At 40.9% G+C, this 19,945-nt stretch overlaps 1 protein-coding gene across 1 annotated transcript in view; it reads left to right on the forward strand.

Annotated features, from left to right (window-relative positions):
* LOC145350009 (signal transducer and activator of transcription 1-alpha/beta-like) overlaps window positions 1-19,945 on the forward strand; it is a 43,902-nt gene that overhangs the window by 9,318 nt on the left and 14,639 nt on the right. Inside the window, exons 5-17 of the mRNA XM_080198812.1 lie at window positions 1,121-1,210; window positions 5,801-5,879; window positions 6,042-6,133; window positions 6,586-6,737; window positions 7,692-7,850; window positions 8,485-8,577; window positions 13,793-13,852; window positions 14,155-14,184; window positions 14,284-14,377; window positions 16,680-16,721; window positions 16,973-17,056; window positions 18,581-18,679; window positions 19,739-19,874. Coding sequence (XP_080054938.1) covers window positions 1,121-1,210; window positions 5,801-5,879; window positions 6,042-6,133; window positions 6,586-6,737; window positions 7,692-7,850; window positions 8,485-8,577; window positions 13,793-13,852; window positions 14,155-14,184; window positions 14,284-14,377; window positions 16,680-16,721; window positions 16,973-17,056; window positions 18,581-18,679; window positions 19,739-19,874 — 1,210 coding nt within the window. The remainder of the gene's footprint in view (window positions 1-1,120; window positions 1,211-5,800; window positions 5,880-6,041; window positions 6,134-6,585; window positions 6,738-7,691; window positions 7,851-8,484; window positions 8,578-13,792; window positions 13,853-14,154; window positions 14,185-14,283; window positions 14,378-16,679; window positions 16,722-16,972; window positions 17,057-18,580; window positions 18,680-19,738; window positions 19,875-19,945) is intronic.

Consider the following 19,945-nt stretch of genomic DNA (forward strand, 5'->3'; position numbering starts at 1 on the left):
GAAGTTGTCAAGGAATTTTGTGGCTATGCTCAAATGTATTTGGGAATTTGTTTCTATATTATCTTGCATGGCATTAGTGTTCTGCTTTCTTTGCTGCACAATCTTGTAATAGGAGTTCATGCTTGCTTCGATCCATTCTGGTTGTTCTGGAATGGATCGAATAGATTGAAGCTTTTGATGGAGTTACCCTTCTTCCGTGTACTGCTGTTTGTAGATCAGTGGAAATACTGGAGCCCAGTCCATGTGAAGTGAGCAGTACATGATTGTTTCTTTTAGAGGTCAGCATATCTGCTGTTTTGACACCCTCTCGACTAATACCCACCTTGGTGCCAGTTGAGTCTGACCAATCTAGCAGAAACTCAGAGTCCTGCAGCCTCGTCTCATAGGCTCAACTGCCCAGAAGACATTGACCATGATCGTCTCATTCTGGTGTTATTATGTTCAAGTGTTCCCAGGTAAACAGCAACAACTTTGCTGAGACATAATAAAAATAGTTGAGTTCGGAAACCTTCTATCAAGAAAATGTTGATAAGTTGGTTGAGAAATGATCGGAATGTGATAATATCATTCGCTGTTAGGTTGCTGTCTTGTTATATGGTAATTTTGGTACTTTGTCCTGTTTCTCAAAGTAAAAATCATCAATTCAAAGTTTAGGAAATGTTTGCTAAGTTTGTGATCATGCATATAGCCCCCTATTTCCCCTGGAGAACTCCTTTACATTTGTACCTCTAGTGAATTATTCTGTGCTACGTGAAGCACTGGACTTTCCAACAGGGTAGGAATCCTGCTCAGGAAACAGGTGGTCGGATTATTTGGTCTCTTCCCCTCTTCACTTTCTCCTGTTCCCAGAGACAAATTGCTCTTTCTAACTTTCTACCTAAGTGTGGGGCGGAATTGAATCTGGCTGGTGTGGCTCCCTCAGATGCTGGCTGTCACAAGTATGTCATCAGGATTCAGATTTTCCAGTTATCATCTTTAGTAGTGGTTTCTATGATTCTGAATTTTGAATGGATGTGCAGCACTTAAGCAGAAGGAGTGAAAATTTAGCCCAATTTCTCCAAATTGTGGGAGGAAGAACATCACCAGAATATTTATATTTGCAATATGTTTGAATTTGCAGAATCAAGTTGGTCTGGTCCAGAATACTGTGATTCAGGATAAGCAGAAACAGCTGGATCAGAAAGTGAAGAACATAAAGAGCAATGTTCAGGTATGTATATGGTCACCTACTTCCTCTTGAGTTCAAATCATAACATGAATGTTGATTGAGTAGAAATGTATTTCTAATCAGAATCTTAATTTAAGTCACATCTGAAATTTGAGCTGGGATAGAGCACAGGAAGATTGGGGTTCCTTGTATAATTTGCTTTATTTTGCGTCATTACAGGACTGAACTTGTGACAAAATGTGTTTCTACTCTACTCTCCACCATCCAAATAGCCCTTCCAGCAATGGTTGGGCCACTCTTTGTGGTTGAATTTGGATTGATAAGCTGTTCAAATATTGAGATCATCTTGTGCATTGTTCCAATGAATAACAAAGTAGGAATCTGGATTTGTTTTAAAAATAATTTTCTGTCTGCAATCTTTCCTCTAAATTTATAAGTATTAGAAATTCTTGCGTTTAGAAATGCACACTGTGTAATGGCAAGTAGGTAGCTTCGATAGAAAAATGATCAGGCCTTTTGTGGCGAGTGTCTCTTTATGAGCTTTCAAACTGACTTCCAGTATAAGCAATCTGGTGCATTCTTTGCTGCTGTTGACGTAAGTAATGGGCCCCAATTTTCATGCACTCAAGTCTGTGTATTTAAGAGAATCTGGTCCACAAGTGTCTTCATTATTTGTAATGAGCCTGTCAGATGACACTAAACATTTTTGGGCTCCCTTCTGCTCCCTCAAATCTGAATTTAACTTCTGATTCCCAATGCCCCAAAATCTTCTTTTGTTTAAATCCCCCTTATGGCAAAGACCCTCATCCTCACTGCAACTCTTACAATGTATTCCTTGGCCCAATTCCCGAACTGTATTCCTCCAACTTCAACCTCTTGTGCATCTTCTCTTTTTCTGCCCCAACCACGTCACTTTTGGCCATAGCATCACATTTTTCTCCAATTTGATCTTTTGTAAAGCCCATCCACTTGACCGAATTTTCGGTCTCATTTCATATTCTATCCTTGGCGTCTGTCCCATTTTATCATTGTGCTTCTGACATTTTTCTACATTGACATGCTAGTTTTAGCGGTCATGATAATGGTGTGTGTGCTGTCTTAGCTCCCACTTCAGTAACTTGTTTTTATCAGCCAATGGTGGATCGTTGTGTATTTTTTAAAAATCTAAAGCTTAGGCCAATTGGTTACCACAATCTTCTGGACCTCAATGTCAGGACCAAAAGGCATCCTGAGCATGGACTTCCTGACAGCAAGAGTAGTTCACCAGTCTTCCAGGAGGCAGGCTTTCAATTAGCTCCATCCATTCTATTAAGGGATCTGGCAGCTGTGGATGCTTAAGTTGTTAATGAATGAAGATTTAGTGGCATAAACATATTATTTACAGATGCAGAGCATTAACATGAATAATGTGCTTCTTTTCCATTTCTTTGTGAAATAGTTACAGTAATTATTTCAGGATTTGTACTTCTGTATTTGGACAAGAAGTATCTTTGTAATATGAGCTTCCTGCATCTCTTGGTTCATTTCTGAATTGTGACGTTTGGAAATTGTGTTGCATGCATCATGATTTATTTCTATTTGACATGGAACTGAAAGGATAGAAGACTTGTATAATTCATCAATAGAATTATCCAAAGCCATTTATGAAAGAGTAATTTACAATGGGGTGAAAATATGACCTTCAACAGAATTTGATAGTGCACATGTAATTTGAGAATTTGTATTTATGTTAAATTTTTCAATTATCTGTGTCATCCAATACTAAGTGTTATAAAATGAGTCGCGTTCTAGCCTGCAAGTCAGATGGTTACTGCTGCAAACTCCATTCCCATGATTTGAACACAGTCTCGGCTTGACACATCAATGGTGTTCTGGGGAGTACTGCATTATTCAAAATGCCAACTTTTGGTTGAATTATTAAACTGCTGCCTATTGTTGACTGGAAATAAAAGATTCAACTTGGTAAAAGAAGCAGGAAATCTCCTCTTGCTTCACATTTTCCAGCTATAAAACTCAAAACAAAGCTGATCATTTACTCCTTTTGTGGGATCATAATGGGTGATTTTTAAAAAAATTAATTCACACTATGTGGACGTAACTAGCTAGGCCAGCATTTACTGTCCATCTCTGATTGCCCTCGAAGATGGTGTGCTGTCTCATTGAACACCTGTAGTCCTTGTATTGTACATACAGCTATGGTGCTGTTAAGGAGGGTGTTCCAGGATTTTGACCCAGCAACAGTGAAGGAATGGCAATATATTTCCAAGTCAAGGTGGTAGATAACTTGCACAGGAACCTCCAAATGATGGTGTTCCTTGTGGCTGCTGTCTTGTCCTTATAGAGGGTAGTGGTTGTGGGGTTGGAAGCTGCTATGGGAGCCTTGATGAGTTTCTGCAGTGTGTGTACTAGTGTCAGTGGTGAAGGAAGTGGGTAGCTGTAAGAGGGATACCAATCAAAAGTCGACTGCTTTGTCCTAGATGGTGTCCCATTTTAGAGTGCTTTTGGAGCAATGTTTATCCAAGCAAGTGGCGAGTATTCCATCACACTCCTGTCATGTGTCTTGTAGATTGTGGACAGACTTTGGGAAGTCAGGAGATGAGTGACTTGCCACAGGATTCCCACCCTCTAACCTTGTCCTAATTAAGTGTGTAAATGTGTCTGTACTTCATGTAATTGACTTTGAAGCACTTTAGGACATGAAAGACACTATACAAATGTAGGTTTATTTGTCTTAGGCACATAAGAAATAGGAGCAGGAGTAGGCCATCTAGCCCTTCGAGCCTGCCTGCCACTCAATAAGATTATGGCTGATCTGAAGTGGATTCGTTCCACTTTCCCGCTTTCTCCCTTGTCTATCAGAAACGTATCTACCCGTGACTTAAATATATTTAGCGAAATAGCCTCCACCACTTCAATGGGCAGAGAATTCCAGAGATTCACCACCCTTTGAGTGAAGAAGTTTCTCCTCAACTCTGATCTAAACTGCAGCCCCCCCAACTTGAGGCTGTGCCCTCTAGTCCTGCTATCCTTTCTAAGTGGGAAGAATCTCTCTACCTCTACCCTGTCTATCCCCTTCATTATCATCTGTGTCTCTATAAGATCCCCCCTCAGCCTTCTAAACTCCAACGAGTACAGACCCAGTCTATTTAGTCTCTCTTCATAGGCTAACCCCCTCATCTCTGGTATCAGCCTAGTGAACCTTCTCTACGTTCTCTCCAAGGCAAAACATTCCATTCGCCTTCTTGATCACCTGCTGCACCTGCAGACTGGGTTTTTGCGATTCATGCACAAGGACCCCCAGGTCCCTCTGCACCGTAGCATGCTGCAGCTTTTCACCTTTTAAATAATAATCCCTCCTACTATTATTTCTACCAAAGTGGATAACCTCACACTTGCTAACATTACACTCCATCTGCCAGGTCCTCGCCCACTCACTCACCCTATCCAGATCTCTCTGCAGACTTTCCACACCCTCCATGCAATTTGATTTTCCACTCATCTTCGTGTCATCAGCAAATTTTGTTACCCTACACTCAGCCCCCTCCTCCAGATCATCTATGTAAATGGCAAACAGTTGAGGCCCCAGCACTGATCCCTGCGGCACTCCACTAGTCACCAACTGCCAACCAGAATAGCACCCGTTGATTCCAACTCTCTGCTTCCTATTAGACAACCAATCCTCCATCCATGCTAACACCTTACCCCCAACTCCATGCACCCTAAACTTTTGTAGCAACCTTTTGTGAGGCACCTTATCAAACGCCTTTTGGAAATCTAAAAACACCACTGTCTACCCCTCTGTCTACCGCACTAGTCACATCCTCATAGAAATCCAATAAATTTGTTAAACACGACTTCCCCTTAACGAATCCGTGCTGCATCTGCTCGATCAAACCATTCTTTCCTAGGTGCCTCGCTATTTCTTCTTTGATGACAGATTCTAGCATTTTTCCAACTACAGACATTAAACTGACCGGCCTATAATTCCCTACGTTTTGTCCGCTACCTTTTTTAAACAGCAGCATGACATTAGCCGATCTCCAATCTTCCGGCACGTCCCTAGAGTCCAGCGAATTTTGATAAATAATTACCAAGGCATCCACTATCACCTCTGCCATTTCTTTCAGAACCCTGGTATGCATTCCATCTGGTCCCGGGGACTTGTCTACCTTCAGTCCCGTTAGTCTATCAAGCACTACCTCTCTAGTGATAGTAATCGCATTAAGGCCCTCATCTCCTACCATCCTTCTACCTTTAATATCCAGCAAACTATTTGTGTCCTCCTCCGTGAAGACCGAGGCAAAAAACTTATTTAAAGCCTCAGCCATTTCCTCATCGCCCACCACTAAATCCCCCCTCTCATCCTCCAAGGCTCCAACATTCACTCTAGCCAGTCTCCTCTTTATATATTTGTAAAAACTTTTACTGTCATTTTTTATATGTAGAGCTAGTTTAGCTTCATACTCTATCTTTCCTTTCTTTATCACCTTCTTAGTCATTCTTTGTTGATTTTTAAATTTTTCCCAATCTTCTAATCGCCTACTATTTTTAGCCGCTCTGAACGCATCAGCTTTTAACTTAATACTCTCCTTTATTTCCTTCGATAACCACGGCTTGATTTTGTGATTCTAGGAGATTGAACAAGAAATCAAGTCCCTTGAAGATCTTCAGGATGAATTTGATTTCAGATCCAAAACTTTACAAAGTCGAGGTAAGAATTAAATTTTATGTTAATATGCTTACCAAGGATGCTAGAGAAAGAAAGTGAGTTTTTTATGTTGCAATTCATTTTAGGGCATTTCTGTTTTGTTATGAATTAAAATTCTGTGCAGCTTGTTCAATGTTTTGTTTCATTCTCATTTATCATTTGCAGAGCATGAAGTTAATGGTTTAGCCCAAAATGAAATTAAACAAGAAAAACTCCATCTCCACAATATGATGCTCAAGTTGGATTCGAAACGAAAGGTAAACCGTGAGTTATAGTGTCGTGGTTTTTTTAAACTTTACTAAAGCTGAAGTTTTACTTAAAGCTTTACTAAAAAGACTAAAATACTTTAATAATTATTGTCATATTAAGCTTATGAGTAATCGACTGAGCTACAGTTTTTATTTTTCCAAATTTGGATTTTGAAAAAAAACTGAAATTCATTATAAGCAAATGTGTTTTCAATAAGTGTGACCAAGTGGGATTGTTTATTTTATTGATCAGCACTCAAACTAGATAGCTTTCTGAAAACAGTTTACACATTCAATTCATTGAAAAGTTGTCATTTTTAAAAGGAAGTTTGGATATTTTAAATTATGATTGATTTTGCAGAGTTGCGTGCGTGTGCACGCGCTCTAATATTTTTACGTCTTGTACACATTTTAAAAAAATGTAGAATTCACTGACTGACTTACTATATTGTTCTTTGTAGGATGTAATCAATAAAACTGCCACCCTGCTGAATGAAACGGAGGCAATTGAAAGCATTTTGATCAATGAAGAGTTGGTAGAATGGAAACGGAGACAGCAGATTGCGTGCATTGGTGGACCACCAAACACCTGTCTTGACCAGCTGCAGCAATGGTGAGCTTTTCAACCAGTTGTGGCAACTTGGCTAACTCAGCATAAATTATTGATTTGCGTGTATACCTTTCCAGAACATAGCAAGTTATTTGGGTGTCATGGCAGCTGAAGCTTTGATTACATAAAACAATAATATGGCAATAAAGGGGTATTAATTAAAGGGCAGCTAACAAATCTTTAACTCTTGTGTCATAGAACCAACTGGAAAATCACCTTATCTTCCCATCTCTCCTCTCCATTCTGTTCCCTTTCCAGGCACTACTGGGTGCTATTAAATGGCTTATTTGAACCATTTTCCATCCTACCTGCAATAAAATGTTTTAATTCCAAAGTAACACCTAATCTGTTATGCAAAATGCTCATGTTTTCCATCAGATTGAGGCACATCCAAGCTTAGAAATGAAGGAAACCAGTAGGACTTAGTTTGGGTGTCCTTATTTTTAAAATGATCCTTGTTTGTACTGTAAACATCCTAGATGGGCTGCATCACCTGCAGTATTCCATGTCTCTGCCCTCATCTGGGATCGTGCTTAATTCTGCAGTCTGCCAGAGTGTGATTTCATTTCATTTTGTTTGTTGGGCCTCCAGTTGATTACAACCCTAGGGTTCTTTTCCAGTTGAGGGTGAGATGTACTTAATTTGAATCCATGTTGGTAGCTTGCACAGGATGTAGTAGTTGCTGTAAGGTTGTTGTTGGTGGGGTGGAAGAAGCTAACTTGATTCCCCTCCGTCAGTGCTATGGATTCTACTGTTTGGTGCTAGAAGGTGGTTAGGGGATATTAGAAGCTTATCGATGCATTCCACTGGAGTATGGCTGCCAACACTTGTGGGAGGCATTCCTGGAGGTTTGATCACTTGATATTCCAAGTCCTGACATCTGGTTGCATGTCTTTGACAGAGAATGGACAGTTGATTTTATCCCTGCTAATAGTTTATTCATGATTGTGTTTTCAGGTTCACTTTGCTGGCTGAAAGTTTGCAGCAGGTTCGGCAACAGTTAAAAAAACTGGAAGAGCTGGAACAGAAATATTCATATGAAGGGGACCCCATTACACAAAATAAACAATTTTTGGAGGAAAGGAACAACAATTTGTTTTGCATCCTTATTAAAAGGTAACAATTTCAGTGAAAGCTTGAGTAAAAATGACTTTTTCAAACACTTCATCCAAATTCCCTCGAGCTTTTAAGATAACGAAACCAACTTCCCTTTGCTACACAACAGAAAGGAAAACTGGGTCTGGTGTAATTCGGGTTGCTGATTTGCTGTGAGCCCATTTCACACTGGCAAAGACCAGTGTGTCCTTACTGATCTTTTGCTAGTATTGGTGGTATTCATCAACTCTGTTTAGACAATGACTTTTGGCAGGTTGTTTAACTGTGACCGTACCAAGACAAAAGAAAACGTATCCATTACTGTTTGCCGAGATTTTGTAGAAATACAATGTTCTTGCATTAAACAAGTGCTCCCATAGACTTTCCCAATATCTGAACACAACGAAAAACTGGAAGTAAATTTGTTATATCCTCTAGTTTGAGGCATTTTCAATTCTGCCAACACTTTCACTGATTAGTACGCTAACCAGTGTGTAATATTCTTCCTGTGCATTTTAGATGTTCCTTTATGGATCATTTGCTCATTAACTTTTATTGTAACAGTTTGAAGTATATTGCCATTTTAAAAGAATGTTATTTGCGAAATGTGTATTTACATTAATTGCATGTATTTGTATTCCACTCCTTACTTTAGTTCCTTTGTGGTAGAGCGACAGCCTTGTATGCCAACTCACCCACAGAGACCGATGGTCCTAAAGACTGGCGTGCAGTTTACTGTGAAGTTAAGGTCAGTGATATTTTTTAATGTTTGACCATCAGTAGATTTACAAAGAATAAAGAAAAGTACAACACAGGTACAGGATCTTTGGCCCTCCAAGCCTGTGCCGATCATGATGCCCCAACTAAACTCAAACAAAACCTTCTGCCCTTATTTGGTACATATGCTTCTATTCCCTTCTATTTATGTACCCATCCATTTTAAATGTTGCTGGTGTGCCTGCCTCCACCACCTCCTCTGGCAGCATGTTCCACTCACCACTCTGCACAAGAAAAACTTCTCCTTCACATCTCCCTTAAACTTTCCCCCTCTTACCTTGAGCCTATGCCCCCTTATAATTGACACTTGCACCTAGGAAAAACTCTCCTGACTAGCCTCTCTATGTCTATGCCCTTCATTATTTTGTTAGCCACTATTAGGTCTCCCCTTAGCCTCCATCTTTCCAGTGAAAACGATCTAGGTAATCCTCCTCATAGCCTACGCCCTCGAGAACATCCTGATGAACTTTCTTTGCACTCTCTCCAAAGCTTCTATATCCTTCTGGTAGTGTGGTGACCAAAACTGCACACAGTACTCCAAATGTGGCCGAACCAAGGTTTTATATAGCTGCAACGTGATTTCCCAATTCTTGTATTCAGTGTCCCAGCTGAAGAAGGCAAGCATGCCATATGCTTTCTTAATCACCTTGGCCACTTTTAGGGAACTGTGGACCTGCATGCCCAGGTTGTTCTGCATGTTAATGTTCCTAAGGGTTCTGCCACTTACAGTATAATTAACACCTAAAATTTGATCTTTAAAAATGCATCATCTTGCATTTGTTCAGTGACATGTTAGTATCTTCATGGCTGTTATCAAGAATGAGCTAAAGACCACAGTCTGTATTGAGGAAATGAACGTATTAACCAGGCAGGAGTAGCTGTAGAGTGGAGCTAAAAAGTGTGACTCTTCAGAAGAATAATTTTTGCCTATAGCATTTAATGATCACTCTGCAAATGTTTCAGATGTGTTATTGATGTGACTTTTAACAACTTTTAAATAGCAAACTGCTGTTAAGGTGCACAGTGAGGCCTGTGCTTTAATAATATGTTGCAGCCATCACATTGTATTGTGAAAATGAATTTGTAGCCTTGTTTGTTGATCGTGATGGAGGCCACACTGTCCCCTGTAATCTCTGTTCCTTGGTAGTGTGGTTTTAAGCCATCGTTGTCATCAGTTTTCCTTTATTATCAAAGATGGTCATTTCTTGTGTGTCTAAAAATTGTTGTGCGTTCTAGTGTGGCTGTGGATCCTGTTTTGCAGACCTGTATGATTTTCCACAGTGCGGGCAAGGATAAATGGTGTTTTTGTTTGTTTGGTGCACCCAATATTTCTAGCTTGCCTTTGGTCCTTTGCCTGTCATCTTTGCTGTTCAATGAAATATACAATACTAATTGATCACTCCCCTGGTAGTTCTCTGTTGTGCTTTTTATCCCAGTCTATAGCCACATTTCCTGGTCTTCATCTTCCAAGAACTGCTTGAATCGTAATCTCCAAAGTCTCCCAAGTTTGAAGTTGAGAACACGTGACATCCATAGGAATTTAATCATCAATTGTATATACTTACATGACCACTTCATCAGAACTGGGCTTTGAGTGCTTCAGTTCCAAACATTTCTGCTATTTAAAGTACCTCAGCATTGGACACTTTGTTCACTCATTTCGATATTCATGATCCAAATGTATCTCATTGAATCTGCCAGCAACTTAATGTGTTTGAAGTCGGTAGTTTTGTCTGTTAGAGGCATACAAGAGAGGTAGATATTACAACAGCTTTGTACACACCAAATTTTGTTAAGTTTAATACCTCATTTTCTCCACAGTTTCTTGTGTAAATGGACAATGCTGAGCTTGATCTGGCAATGCTATTTAGCTCCCCACTATGATTGCAGACACTTCTGGCAGTAGGTGAAGTTATCTGCAGCCTCCAGCGTTGTGTCATTGTTATAGTTGGTGGGTAATAGTCAGAATTTGGTGGTGGTTGGTGGAATATCTGTTGTGTCAAAGTCTTTTGTCAAGTCAACAAAGGCACAGTAGATTCCCATCCATTTGTGGCATTTCATAGTATTTACCAAAAGATAAAGGTTTAGTTGCAAATGTCTCTGCCTTTGCTGAACCCAGTTTGATTTTCTAGAAGGACGTATTCTGCTGTATTAATGCTAGCCTGTTGCATAGAAGTATTGCTAGAATCTGACCAGCTATCACAGGCAGAAAATTACTCTGTGGCTGTCACACATTTTTGCCATTTTCATTTGTACAAGTGAACAATTGTGATGTTCTTGAATTCCTGAGGAATGGTTTGTTGATCCCACATTCCGTGATTATAACTGTGTGAGTTTAATGGCTAGCTGATCTCCAAGATTTGTAAATTTCTCTTGGGATCCTGAGCCTTCAGCTTCCCCTGATTGGAGGGATTTTAGGGCTTTGTCAACTTCCACAGTAGAGGATTTGCTGTCCAGCTTTTCACATTTGGGCCGGTCTGGAATCTTGTCTAGAGAGACCCCATTTTATGGTGCTTGCGTGGTTAAGAAAGTGCTCAGCCCAGCACTCCTTGATAACTGTCCTGTCCATTAGAAAAGACTCACCTGTACTGAGAGGATAAGTAGCTGTGTGAGGGACATACGTACAGAGACTTCAGGACTTTATATAAAAATTCCTCTTATCATGCCAATCAGCAGGCTTGTTTGGGCCACGGAACATCTTGCATTCTACACAGCTTCTGTTGCAGGAGTGGAGTGCATAAAAGATGCTATGATCACTAGGGTTATGGGACGATTTGATTTTTGATTTGATTTATTATTGTCACGTGTATTTATAGACAGTGAAAAGTATTGTTTCTATACAGACGAAGGATACCACACATAGAAAAGGAAACGAGAGTGCAGAATGTAGTGTTACAGTCATAGCTAGGGTGTAGAGAAAGATCAACTTAATGCAAAGTAAGTCCATTCAAAAGTCTGACAGCAGCAGGAAAGAAGCTGTTCTTGAGTCAGTTGGTACGTAATCTCAGACTTCTGTATATTTTTCCTGACAGAAGGTGGAAAAGAGAATGTCCAGGGTGCGTGAGCTCCTTAATTATGCTGGCTGCCGAGCCGAGATAGCAGGATGTGTAGACAGAGTCAATGGATGGGAGGCTGGTTTGCGTGAAGGATCGGGCTACATTCACGACCTTTTGTAGTTCCTTGCAGTCTTAGGGAGAGCAGGAGCCATACCAAGCTGTGTTACAACCAGAAAGAATGCTTCCTATGGTGGATCTGTAAAAGTTGATGAGAGTCATAGCTGACATGCCAGATTTCCTTAGCCTTCTGAGAAAGTAGAGGCTTTAACTATAGTGTCAGCATGGGGGGAACCAGTACAGGTTGTTGGTGATCTGGACACCTAAAATCTTGAATCTCTCGACCCTTTCTACTTGTCCCCATTGATGTAGACAGCGGCATGTTCTCCTTTACGCTTCTGAAGTTGATGACAATCTCTTTCATTTTGTTGATGTTGAGGGAGAGATTATTGTTGCGGCATCAGTTCATAAGATTCTCTATCTCATTCTTGTAGTTTGTCACATCAGTGTTTGAGATCCGACCCAGTATAGTTGTGTTGTCAACAAATGTGAAAATCGAATTGGAGGGGAATTTGGCCACACAGTCATTGGTGTATGAGGAGTATATTGGGGACTGAGAACACAGCCTTGAGGGGCAACAGTGTTGAGGATGGTTGTGGAAGAGGTGTTGTTGCCTATCCTTACTAATTGTGGTCTGCGGATTAGGAAGTTCAGGATCCAGTCGCAGAGGGAGGTACCAAGGCCCAGACCACGGAGTTTGAAGATGAGTTCTGTGGGTATGATGGTGTTGAAGGCTGAGCTGTAGTCTGGACATCGGTGTCCTTGTTATCTAGGTGTTCCAGGATTGAGTGCAGGGCCAGGGAATGGCGTCTGCTGTGGACCTATTGTGGTGGTAGGCAATCTGTAGTGGATCCGGGTCGTCCGGGAGGCTGGAATTGATTCATGCCATGACTAGCTCTTTGAAGCACTTCATAATGGTGGATGTCAGAGCTTTCTGGCGATAGTCATTAAGGCACACTGCTTTGTTTTTCTTGGGTACCAGGATGATGGTCGTCGTCTTGAAGCAGATAGGGATCTCAGATTGTTATAAAGAGAGTTTGAAGATGTTGAAGGAGTGGTGTGCTTTATAGACCACTCCAAGACCAAGTTTACTATCGCACTGACAACCAACATGCGGCAGACTCCCTGGAATGGTTTCTTAGCACCGGCTTTATCTGTTGCCCAGTCATGCTGCATTTTCTCCTGTAGGATTTCCTTAATTTAATTGTTTTCATTGAACCGATCAGTTAATTTTCTGTGTTCCAAAGACGCAATTGGCAGCTTCCAGAACTGTTGAAGGTTAACTTTGCTTCTTTGAACAAAACCTGTGTGAAATGATGTTGGGAGGACAGCTCTACTGAAGCCTAACTTGTTCACAGCTGTCTGCTGATGCCAATTTCTCTCTAGGGGTCTGGTGTATGTTGGTTGTCAGTGCGATAGTAAATTTGATCTTGGGTGGTCTGTAGAGCACTCCACTCCTCCCATAACCCTGGTGATCATAACATCTTCGTGTTGCTCTGCTGGATGGTGATAAAGTCAGTCTGATGCCAGTATTTAGATTTTAGGGGTATTCGAGAGTTTTGTACTGTGCCTTATATCTAAAGATGGAACTGTTGATTGTCCTATTCCAGTGGGTGCATAGACTGAGGAAAAACATCCTTTGTTGCTGCATTTCTCCATCTCTCAATTCCCCAAGGCACCATCCCAGGCTCCTACCCATACATATTGAAGTCCCTGATCGCAATATAGTTGCCTGCCTGCGGAGTATTTGCAATAACTCGTCCATAATTTGTGCTTTGACATTCTTAGCACTAGTTATGGTTGGAGGGCATGCACTTTGTTGTTAAGAAGTAGAGGTAGAGTCGTGAATTGCTTATGTTTCTAGGGATCCTGTCTTTTTGCAATGTCAGACTTGATAGCAAAGTGACTACCTCATGATTCATTTTACCACGGACTTTGAAAGTGCAAGTGGTAAACAGTAAGATTTGGAATTGCTACTAATGATTAGATAAGGAAGTATTTTAACATAAGCAGGGCTTGTTTAATCTGTTTGAAGAACTAGCTCTTTATTTTCTTTTTCCAATTTTGTTACAGGCTTTTAGTAAGGCTACCAGAACTGAATTACCAATTGCGTGTAAAAGCATCATTTGACAAGTATGTGGTATCATACTTATTTTCATTTATATTATGCTGCAAATTATAAGGGGCATCTTAATATGGGAAAGTAGTAATTTAATGTAAACTTAAAGATCAGCTAATATTCAATATCTGAGATGACCATGAGTCAACATGAATAGTTGAAATACACATTAGTTGCACAATAAGATAAAGTAATATCGAACTAGAATATTTCCTAATTTACCTTTTTTTTAAAAGACTTTTGGGATGTTGTCATTAAATCAGTTATCTTAAGGTTTCTGCACTAAAAATAGAATAATAGTGTCATTTCTTTTTAGGGATGTCACTGAAAAATGTTCTGTAAAGGGGTAAGTATAGACATTTATTTCCAATGTTGATTTTCCCCTGTGTGGTTTTGTCTTTTTTGTTTTCATATGTGTTTTGTATTCTCCTTTACTTCCTTGTAGATTTAGAAAATTTAATATACTGGGAACTAATACAAAAGTGATGAACATGGAGGAGTCAACAAATGGAAGCCTCGCTGCTGAATTCCGACATCTGGTAGGCAAACCAAAGATTTGGATCAGTGAATTCACCACAGAGCTCTTGTACTCAAATTGTTCAAAGCTCAGTTCACTAACAATATTTACAGAAAAGTCCATGTTTTAAAACATGGAATGATTTTATTTTTAATGTATCATAAGAACATAAGAAGTAGGAGCAGGAGTAGGCCATCTAGCCCTTCGAGCCTGCCCCGCCATTCAGTAAGATCATGGCTGATCTGAAGTGGCTAGTTCCACTTTCCCGCTTTCTCCCCATAACCCTTAATTCCCTTGCCTACCAAAAACCTATCTACCCGCGTCTTAAATATATTTAGCAAGGTAGCCTCCACCACTTCAATGGGCAGAGAATTCCAGAGATTCACCACCCTTTGAGTGAAGTTCCTCCTCAACTCTGTTCTAAACTGCCCCCCTTATCTTGAGGCTGTGCCCTCTAGTCCTGCTGTCCTTTCTGAGCGGGAAGAGCCTCTCCACCTCTACCCTATCCATCCCTTTCATCATCTTATACGTCTCAATAAGATCCCCCCTCATCCTTCTAAACTCTAACAAGTACGAGCCCAGTCTATTCAGCCTCTCTTCTTTGCTCAACCCCCTCAACTCCAGTATCAACCTAGTGAACCTCCTCTGCACTCCCTCCAAGGCCAAAATATCCTTGCACAAGTGCAGCGACCAAAACTACACACACTACTCCAGCTGCGGCCTCACCAGTGCCCTGTACCATTGCAGCAAGACCTCCCTACTTTTATATTCAATCCCCCTCGCTATTAAGGCCAGCATCCCATTTGCCTTCCTGACCACCTGCTGCACGTGTAGGCTGGGTTTTTACAACTCATGCACAAGGACCCCCAGGTCCCTCTGCACCGTAGCATGCTGCAGCTTTTCGCCCTGTAAGTAATAGTCCTTCCTACTATTATTCCTGCCAAAGTGGATAACGATGTGGATGTGCCGGCGTTGGACTGGGGTAAACACAGTAAAAAGTCTGACAACACCAGGTTTTAGTCCAACCGATTTATTTGATAGTAAACGCACAAGCTTTCGGGTTAGTCCCTTCGTCAGGTGAATGGAGAGGTTCACCTGATGATGGGACTAACCCGAAAGCTTGTGCGTTTACTATCAAATAAATCGGTTGGACTAAAACCTGGTGTTGTCAGACTTTTTAAAGTGGATAACCTCACACTTGCCAACATTTGTATTCCATCTGCCAGGTCCTTGCCCACTCGCTCAGCTATCCAGATCCCTCTGCAGACTTTCTACACCCTCCGCACAATTTGCTGTTCCACTTACCTTTGTGTCATCAGCAAATTTCGACACCTTACACTCAGCTCCCTCCTCCAGATCATCTATACAAATGGTAAATAGCTGAGGCCCCAGCACCGATCCCTGGGGCACTCCACTAGTCACCAACCGCCAATCCGAATAGCACCCATTGACACCCACTCTCTGCCTCCTATTTGACAGCCAATCCCCTATCCACGCTAACACCTTATTCCCAACTCCATGCCCCCTAACCTTCTGGAACAACCTCTTGTGTGGCATCTTATCAAACGCCTTCTGAAAATCAAGAAACACCACATCCACCGGTTCCCCTCCGTCCACCGCACAAGACACATTCTCATAGAATTCTAATAAATTCGTCAGACGCGACTTCCCCTTAACGAATCCATGCTGCGTCTGCTCTATCAAACAATTCTTCTCAAGATGCCTCGCTATTTCCTCTTTGATGACGGATTCAAGCATTTTTCCTACAACAGACGTTAAACTAACTGGCCTATATTTCCCTGCCTTTTGCCTGCTACCCTTTTTAAACAGCAGTGTAACATTAGCCGTTTTCCAATCTTGCGGCACTTCCCCGGAATCCAGCGAGGTTTGGAAAATAATCACTAAGGCATCCACTATCACCTCTGCCATTTCATTCAGAACCGTGGGATGCATTACATCCGGTCCTGGGGACTTGTCTACCATCAGTCCCGCTAGTCTGTCGAGCTTCTCTAGTGACAGTGATCGCATTCAGGCCCTCAACTCCTACCATCTTTCCATCGTTAACACCCGGCAAACTATTCGCGTCCTCCTCCGTGAAGACCGAAGCAAAAAACTTATTCAAGGCCTCAGCCATTTCCTCATTCCCCCACCACTAAATCCCCCTTCTCATCCTCTAGGGTCCAAAATTCACCCTAGCCAGCCTCATCCTCTTTATATATTTATAAAAACTCTTACTATCCTTTTTTATATTTAGCGCTAGCCTAGATTCATAGTCTATCCTTCCTTTCTATATCAACTTTATCATGGTTTGTTTCTAATTGCAGCAACTGAAGGAACAGAAAAATGCAGGAAGCCGAACAACAGAAGTAAGTGTTATGTTGTGGATACTTCCAAAAGTAACATTGTTCACGGCCACTTCCCACACGTCACCCTGGAAATATCCAGCTTCTTCAAAACACCAATTCCCATTTACCCATTGTTTCAATTCCTGCTGGTTTCCTTGTCCTTGCTTCACCCTCTGCCCTTAATATACTCCTTGATATTATTTTGTTTGAACTGTTTGTATTCTGTTTTTAAATCATTAGCAAAACTAACTTCTTCCAATCTGCCTTAACAGGGACCACTTATTGTGACTGAGGAACTTCATTCCATCAGCTTTGAGACTCAGTTCTGTCATCAAAATGTGATAATTGATCTTGAGGTGAGAAGCTTTCAGGACAAAAAAAAACTAGCACTTCTATAAGCAAATTCCTGATTTCAAAGCAATTTGAAATCCAATTCTGTAACTTGTGTTTCCTTAAAAAGTAAATCTTGGGATGGGAGTGTTCTTGAGAAAACAATGTCATTCAACTTAGCTGAACTTAAGCCAAAATCCATAATTTTTATTTTTCATTCTATTTGGTCAGGAGACGAGATGTTAAATGGATTGTAGATTTCTTCAGTGGGCCTTGGACTACTTGTAAATGATAGTTTTGAGGCATTTTTGAATAGTTGACTGAAATGCTAAAAAAAAACAGAATCTACAGTGCAGAAGGAGGTCATTTACCATTGAACCTATACTGACAACAATGCCACCCAGGTCCCACATATTTATCCTTCTAATTTCGTTGACACTAAGGGGCAATTTATCATGGCCAATCAACCTGACCTGCACAATTTTGAAGTGTGGGAGGAAACAGGAGCGCCTGGACAAAACCCATGCAGACTCAGGGAGAATGTGCAAACTCCACACACAAGTCACCTGAGGCCAGAATTGAACCCGGGTCCCCGGCGCTGAGAGGCAGCAGTGCTAGCCACCGTGCCCATGAAACGTTGCAACTTTTGTTTCTTTCAAAAGTAAATCTTGGGATGAGTGCTCTTGAGACATGACGGAAGATCATGTGAAAACAGTCATTCAACATAGACAAGGACAAATCAAGAAAAGCACAAGACTTGTTAGTGTTATATGGCTGTTTGGTTGTGAATCTAGTTTGCCAGTGTCATATGGCTCTTTGCTTGTGTACCTAATGCATTCTGGAGTGTGCCTGAAGACTCAGCACACAGTATCCCCAATGTACATTCATAACTGATTCTCCATACAGAAAATGAATTTATCTGCTGGAGAAAGTACTTTAATGCGATTGAACTCTTATACAATGCTAGTCAATTTAATGCAATCTTTTACGGACAGAGGCCTATAATCAATCACTGCTCTGAGACACAATTAAATCTAACACCATTACATTGTGAAGTTGGCAAGAACTTTAAATGGGCTGAGAGTTCCTATCTCCAAAGCACGCTTCCCCCAAGGTACGTGAACTTAACGGGCATGATTAATGCAGCCTTCAAAAATGCATTCTCTTTGAGTGGAAATAACAATGATGGGTAAAATTGAATTTGGAACATGCTGGTGAGGAAATATAAATTCACCTCACATCACTTCCAGTTTTCCAACATGGGGTTGCTGAGTAGTGGCAGATGAAACCTCAGCCCTTGATATCACACATGAATTAGAGGAAAATTGAGAACATGGGATGTTTTGCTTCAAATTACTATGGAGTAGGAGACTAAAGTATGATTTGAATGACATAGAAGTAGAATAAATTTGAATTGCTAGCATTAATGTTGTAAGTCAAATGGTGTCTATTCAGGGCAGTGATATTTAAGCTTTTTGAGGAAAACTGGCTCCTCCTTTATCATAGAATGATGCATTTCATAATAAACTTTTTTCTCTCCACTGCTGCAGATTACATCTTTGCCGTTGGTGGTGATATCCAATGTTAGCCAGCTCCCCAATGGCTGGGCTTCTATTTTGTGGTACAACATGCTCGTAAGCGAGGCTAAGGTACATTGCATGTCATGCATTGATTGACATAACTGGGTGTCGCTGCAAAGGATCACTGGCTTTATAAGTTGAAGCTATATTGCGTTCACATTATTGGAATACATTGCCAAATTTGTGCGGAGAAGGGAAAGTCTCACTTGTTAGTAGTGCATACCAACAGTTTTAATTTGTGTTATTTGTGAAGGTGGCCTGTCATTGGTTTCCAGTTGTTTGCAGTCTCCGCTAGTTGGGGGTCCCCGTCAGTGGAAATGACCAGAAAATCCCACCCATTGTGTTGTACATCCACATTTTCAATGTATGCAATGCTTCTTGCTAGCCTCACTGTATGGAAAGTTATCTATTTAATGCCTGTTTCTAGTGGATTAATATCAAATCATTGCTGCCATCACATTGACTCCCTTCACCAACCAGTGCACAGAGATATCAGTTTGTACCATTTACAAGATGTACTGCAGCAACTCTCTAAGGCTCATTCAGTAGCACCTTGCAGATCTGCAACCTCTCCCACCAAGGAGAACAAGGACACATGGGAACATCACCAAGTCGCACAACATCTTGACTTGGAAATATCACTTCCTTTACTTGCTGCAGATGTACCTACACTACATGGATTGCAGCAGTTCAGGAAGGTGACTCTCCACTGCCCCCTCAAGACCAATTAGGGATGGACAATAAAGCTGGTCTTGCCAGCAACACCCACTTCCCATAAGAAAATTAAAACAAAAGAACAACTTTAAAATTGCTGAAATTCAGGTGGAATTAACATTGAACTAAAAAAAAGCCTAAAAGTGGTGATGGTTGAGTATTGACTATTTGCTTTATAGTTTTCAGAATTACGATTTACATTTTTTCTAAACGTTGGAAGTTCATCTTTTTCTTGCACCATGAAACAAAATGATAGTTGGAAATAATCAGTCTTCAACTTCATTACAATTGTGCATTTGGAAATTCATAATTCAGGATTTACAAGCTTGTAAAAAATTGTAAAGTTGTCAGATTCAGTTGTCAGAGCCATCCTGAAGTATGTTATCTATTTTACACGTTTTTTCCCTTTTTCAGACACTGGCTTTTTTCTCCAACCCTCCAGCTGCCACTTGGAGTCAGTTATCTGAGGTACTGAGTTGGCAGTTCTCCTCTGTCACCAAGCGAGGCCTTAATGCCGAACAGCTCAGCATGCTGGGAGAGAAGTTGCTAGGTAGGATAATCAATAACCAGATATGTTTGAAAAGGGGAGGGGGTTGGGGGGGCTTATGGAGGAACAGAATT

The sequence above is a fragment of the Carcharhinus amblyrhynchos genome, chromosome 11 (genome assembly GCF_965287045.1).
Source record: "Carcharhinus amblyrhynchos chromosome 11, sCarAmb.v2.hapA, whole genome shotgun sequence".
Lineage (NCBI taxonomy): Eukaryota > Metazoa > Chordata > Chondrichthyes > Carcharhiniformes > Carcharhinidae > Carcharhinus > Carcharhinus amblyrhynchos.